The 5,000-nt window shown below is 47.0% G+C and overlaps 2 protein-coding genes across 2 annotated transcripts in view; one reads left to right on the top strand and one right to left on the bottom strand.

The window, feature by feature from the left end:
- HPS4 (Hermansky-Pudlak syndrome 4 protein) overlaps positions 1–5,000 on the bottom strand; it is a 111,647-nt gene that overhangs the window by 78,278 nt on the left and 28,369 nt on the right. The gene's annotated exons all lie outside the window — the stretch shown is intronic.
- LOC138864404 (uncharacterized) lies at positions 1,966–3,073 on the top strand. Its single transcript, XM_070131444.1, has one exon. The coding sequence runs from the start codon at positions 2,104–2,106 to the stop codon at positions 2,944–2,946; it is 843 nt and encodes a 280-aa protein (XP_069987545.1). The 5' UTR covers positions 1,966–2,103; the 3' UTR covers positions 2,947–3,073.

The raw sequence follows: 5,000 nt of genomic DNA, 5'->3' as shown, positions 1-5,000 counted from the left end.
GTCTTTGTTTGTTTGTCTCTGTCTCTGTCTGTCTGTTTGTCTGTCTGTCTGTCTGTCTGTCTGTCTGTCTGTCTGTCTGTCTGTTTGTCTGTCTGTCTCTCTCTCTCTCTCTCTCTTTCACCTGGAAAATGTGCTAGTATTTCTTGTTTACTTTCCCTTCTTTCTCTCTTGTTTCCATTTGTTTATTTTGCTGTTATTCTTTCTCCTCTTCTCCCTTTCCTTCTCGTTTATTTCTACTTCTCTTGACATATTTTTCTTTCTATTCTTTTTTCTGTCGTTGTGGCCTCTAATTTACTCCTTGTCCACAAACAGGTCTATATTTTAACTGGCAAAAAGTATTCCTTTTCCACAACAGAAAAAAAAAGGAAATGAAAGAAAAATAATGAATTCACTAAATACAGATCTCTGATTCATCTCAAAAATAAGTTTGGGAAAAAATAGGTCAAACCATTCCTTTTCCACAATAGAAAAAAGAAATATCGAATTAACTAAAAAGAATGAAAAAAATAAGAAATTGAAAGAAAAATGTTGAATTCACTAAATACTGACCTCTGATTCATCTCTAAAATAAGTTTGGGAAAAAATAGGTCAAACCAATTCTTGTACACAACAGAAAAAAAATCAAATTCACTAAATACTGACCTCTGACTCATCTCTAAAATAAGTTTGGGAAAAAATAGGTCAAACCACTCCTGTACACAACAGAAAAAAAAATCAAATTCACTAAATACTGACCTCTGACTCATCTCTAAAATAAGTTTGGGAAAAAATAGGTCAAACCAATTCTTGTCCACAACAGAAAAAAAAATCAAATTCACTAAATACTGACCTCTGACTCATCTCTAAAATAAGTTTGGGAAAAAATAGGTCAAACCAATTCTTGTCCACAACAGAAAAAAGAAAAAAAATCGAATGTACTAAATACAGATCTCTGAAGAAACAACAGAAAAAAAGAAAGAAAAAACGAAATTCAAAGAAAAACATTGAATTAACTAAATTCAGACCTGATTCTGATCTCAAAAATAAGTTTGCCAAAAAAATATAAAGGTCAAACCATTTCTTGTCCACCACAGAAAGAAGAACAAGAAGAAAAGAAATTCAAAGAAAAACATCAAATTCACTAAACACAAACCTCTGATTCACCTCAAAAATAAATTAGAATTTCCCGCCCCCTTCGACGAGCCCAAAACCAACCTCCCGGCGACACCTTCACCAAACGCCTCTCCTTATTCCATCTCAAACGTGGAAAGTTCTCGAAGCTGTCTCTTCCTTCCTCAGCCTCACAGGTCCAGGATCCTCATCACGACTCACTCCTCAGCCTCACCCCTCCGTCTCATGAAAGGTGATGCTTCCCGAATCGCATAATTGTCTCGGCGGTTGGCTTCTTCTTCTGGACTCGGCGCCTCTCTTCAAACGCGTGAATGCACGGACTCACGGACACGCGCTCGCATACTCTCTCTCTCTCTCTCTCTCTTTCTCTCTTTCTCTCTTTCTCTCTCTCTTTCTCTTTCTCTTTCTCTCTCTCTCTCTTTCTTCTCTTTACGTCAAGGTTGGATTTTGCTTTGAATTTGAACATCCCGCCTGAAAGCAGCATGTGACATGTCTGCGCGCGCATGGGACTCACTTGTTTCGATTTATCTCGCAGTAAAGATCGTCTACGAGCTTAAAATTCTTCTTTGACAAAGTGTTTTTATTTCTTCCTTCATTTTGCATAAGCGAGCGAGAAGAAAATGGCAAGATTGAAAGGAAGGGAAAGGACAGGTAGTAAAAGTACGTGGTGGCGTCTGGCAACCGAGAGCCAAGCCCGGGTGCTTCATCCTCGAAAGCTCAGAGCTCAGTGTTGGCTTGTCGGGCGACGAGTCAGGAGTTACTCTTTCACAGCGAGTCATGATTCCAGATATCTATTTTTCTGTGTCAATCCGTGTGGTGTTTTGTGACCTACTAACAGAGCATACGATAGTTTGATCGGCCGCGTCGTCAAAAGTGCGATCCTCCGCCCCGAAAAGCGGGAGAAAAATCTTAGGAAATTCGTGTTGTGAGCGGAGAGTATCGGAGGCCAGTGCAGCGTTGCCAAGTGTAGCCATCGAGCGGCGTTGCCACGTCATGGAGCGATCAGCTGAGCCGCTGCAGAGCCTCAGCGCCAACGCGCGGCGCCGCAACGCGTCCGGCGGCGGCGGCGGGGCTGCGCTCAAGAAGAAGAAGAAGCGGCGGAGGAGGCGACGCCGCACGCCCAAGGAAGAAGAGGGCCGCGTCGCGCTCGTGTCCCCGACGGCGGGCTGCGGCGAACCTTTCACGCCCGCCCGCGGCCCGCCCACGCCCGTGCTGCGGCCCGTGGGCGCCCAGGTGCCCCGCGCGCCCGAGAACAGCACCCAGTTCATCATGGACGACCACGAGAATTCGGCGCTGTTCCTGAACTTCGACAAGAGCACCCCCGGGTGGGAGCACGACCCACCCGCCAGCGGTGGCGAGGACGACCTGGGCAGCGCCACGCCCACGCACGCCCACGCGCGAGACTGGTACCCGTTCAACCTGGCGGACTTCGAGAGCGCGTACCGCAGCGCGCGCGAGGACCGCCTGATGGGCGGCAGCCGCACCGACCTGTGCGCGGCCATCGTGGCCCTGGAGGCGCGCGCCGCCGTGCTGACGGAGGCGCTGTCGGCGTCGCCCTCGCGCCTTGTGGCAACGCTGCAGGCGCAGCTGCTGACGCTGCAGGAGGAGAACGCGGCGCTACGCCAGCGCTTGGCGCGCAGGAGGCGGCAGGTCGTGCCGCGCGAGTCGTCCTCGTCGTCCACCGACAGCGACTCGGAGTCCGACTCGACCAACTCCTCGAGCGACTGCTCGGAGTCCGACTGCGACACCTGCGCCGCCCGCAGGAGTCGCTCTGAACGCGAAGAGGAGAAAGAGAACACACGGCCCGCAGTCATCTCGCCGCCCACCACGCCCTAACGCCCACGCCCGCACGCAGAAGGCCGCCCGCCACGCCCCTCAGGACGCCCGCGACTGGAGGGAAAGACAGCTGACGCCGCCCACTCGCTGCCCGCCGCTCTGCTAAAGAGCCCCGCGGTCAAGGACGTGCGTGTGTGCGCCCGTCGCCCGCAGGAGAACCCTCCCCACGACACAAGCCAGCAGGAATACCTCTGCTACACACACGCGCGTGCACGTCTATTCTACGCCCACAGGCGCGTCCACAGGCACGCCCGTGGACCGCCGTGTACCCAGTGACCCGACCGCACCGCACACCGCCAGGCGCCCGCCCGCAGGTGCTGGGAAGGGCGTCGCCCCCAGTCACATCGAGGAGGGCGTCCTTGACGATGGGCGTGTGACGAACCTCATCATCCAAATCCCGTGATCTACATGTCACACATAAACAGATATAAAAGAAGAACTTTCGGAAGTGGCTACAAAAAAAGAAAAGAGAAGAGAAAAGTAAAAATGACAAAAACTCGCTTCTCTTCAGTCAAGCGAGACGTGAAAAATCTACGGAAAGAAAACTCTAGGTGTTTTTACGGGGTTAAATGGACAGGAACGTAAACATCTGTGTGGTTTAATAACAGCGAGAGAAGGATTTTTTAAATTGAAAAGTGAGTGAACTAGTGTTTGAACAGACGCCACGAAAATATCAATCTATATATTTTTTTCTTTTCGTTTGAAGAGATAGGAGTAATGTATGTGTGCGTGTGTATAAGTGCTGCGTGTGTATATATTATACACACTTAAAGAATTCGCCATGTAAGTCACTTATAATGAAGAAGTAAATAAAACAGAAAATGCCCATTTACGATGCAAATGTTTTTGTTTCATATATTTTTGTCCATGTACCAGATCCAAGTTCAGACAGACAAAAGCAAAACAAACTTCTAAGTCCGAATCTTTCACGGTCAAAGTGAACAACAAAAACAAGTAAAGAGAAAAGAAAATGCAATTGTACCTTTTTGCTCAAGTTTACCAAGAGGTTAACCTGTGCTCTGATTTTAAGACATTTTATTTTGATATTTGTGTATATATGTCCCGTTATTATCATCAATTTCTCTCTCTCTCTCTCTCTCTCTCTCTCTCTCTCTCTCTCTCTCTCTCTCTCTCTCTCTCTCTCTCTCTCTCTCTCTCTCTCTCTCTCTCTCTCTCTCTTTGTCCTGTCATTCGAACAAGTGTAAGATGTCTGTAAGGCACTTTGGGTTCGTGTTCGAGTCACGTTATTTATTTAGCTATAGAAAGATAGTTTCTCTATATATTTTTGTTTTTTCTTTCCGTTTTACAGTATTGTGAAAAAGGAACGTATTTGTTGCAGCGTTTTAGAGTGCAGAGGGGGGGAAGGGGGTGAGCAAGATGAATATATATGCAAGATGCGTTTTTTAATTTATGTTTACCAAGACTCTCTCCTCTTTCTCCTCTTGGCTCCTCCTACTGTTAATTACTTGGGACGTTATAGGCCTATAAATAGCTGAGGTTAGGTTTCTATTCTCTTTTTTGTTTTTTGTTTTTCGTTCCTTTTTTTCTCGTTTCTTATTCTCTCTCCTTTTCTTCTTTGCTCATTCCCTACTTTTGTTTCGTTTTTCTCCTCTTTTTATTTTTCCTCCGGTTGCTTTGTTTGTTTCATCAGTATTATTGATCTCTCTTTTTCTCTTTCTCTCTCGCTCTCTCCCTCCCTCTTCCTACCCATGTCTCTCCTCCCTCTGCCTCTCCATCTCCCTCTCCCTCTTCTCATCCTTCCCGTCATCCCTCTCCTCTCATTATCTCCTCCATCGCTTGATCTCTCCAGATGACCAATTATTTTTTCACATTATGTATAGAGGGCGCATGACCTTTTCCATGAACTCTATGCATTGCCATGCTCATGCCATGCAGTTTTGTCTTCTGTCATGTGTACCTGACAGCTCAAGGTCGCAGGTCAGTGAGTGAAGATGTCATAGCAAGGCACCCGTGTGACGTAAGGTTCTGTGTATGGCACTGAGTCAACTGCTAAGTGATAGCGTGTATATATGGGTGTGTGTATGTATGTATGT

This window comes from Penaeus vannamei, chromosome 16 (assembly GCF_042767895.1).
Source record: "Penaeus vannamei isolate JL-2024 chromosome 16, ASM4276789v1, whole genome shotgun sequence".
NCBI lineage: Eukaryota > Metazoa > Arthropoda > Malacostraca > Decapoda > Penaeidae > Penaeus > Penaeus vannamei.
The sequence above is the reverse complement of the archived record's forward strand: the minus strand, read 5'-3'. Positions and strand labels throughout refer to the sequence as shown.

Bases quoted from the DNA above. Each gene is read 5' to 3' on its own strand.
- LOC138864404 (XM_070131444.1), top strand. From the start codon at position 2,104: ATGGAGCGATCAGCTGAGCCGCTGCAGAGCCTCAGCGCCAACGCGCGG.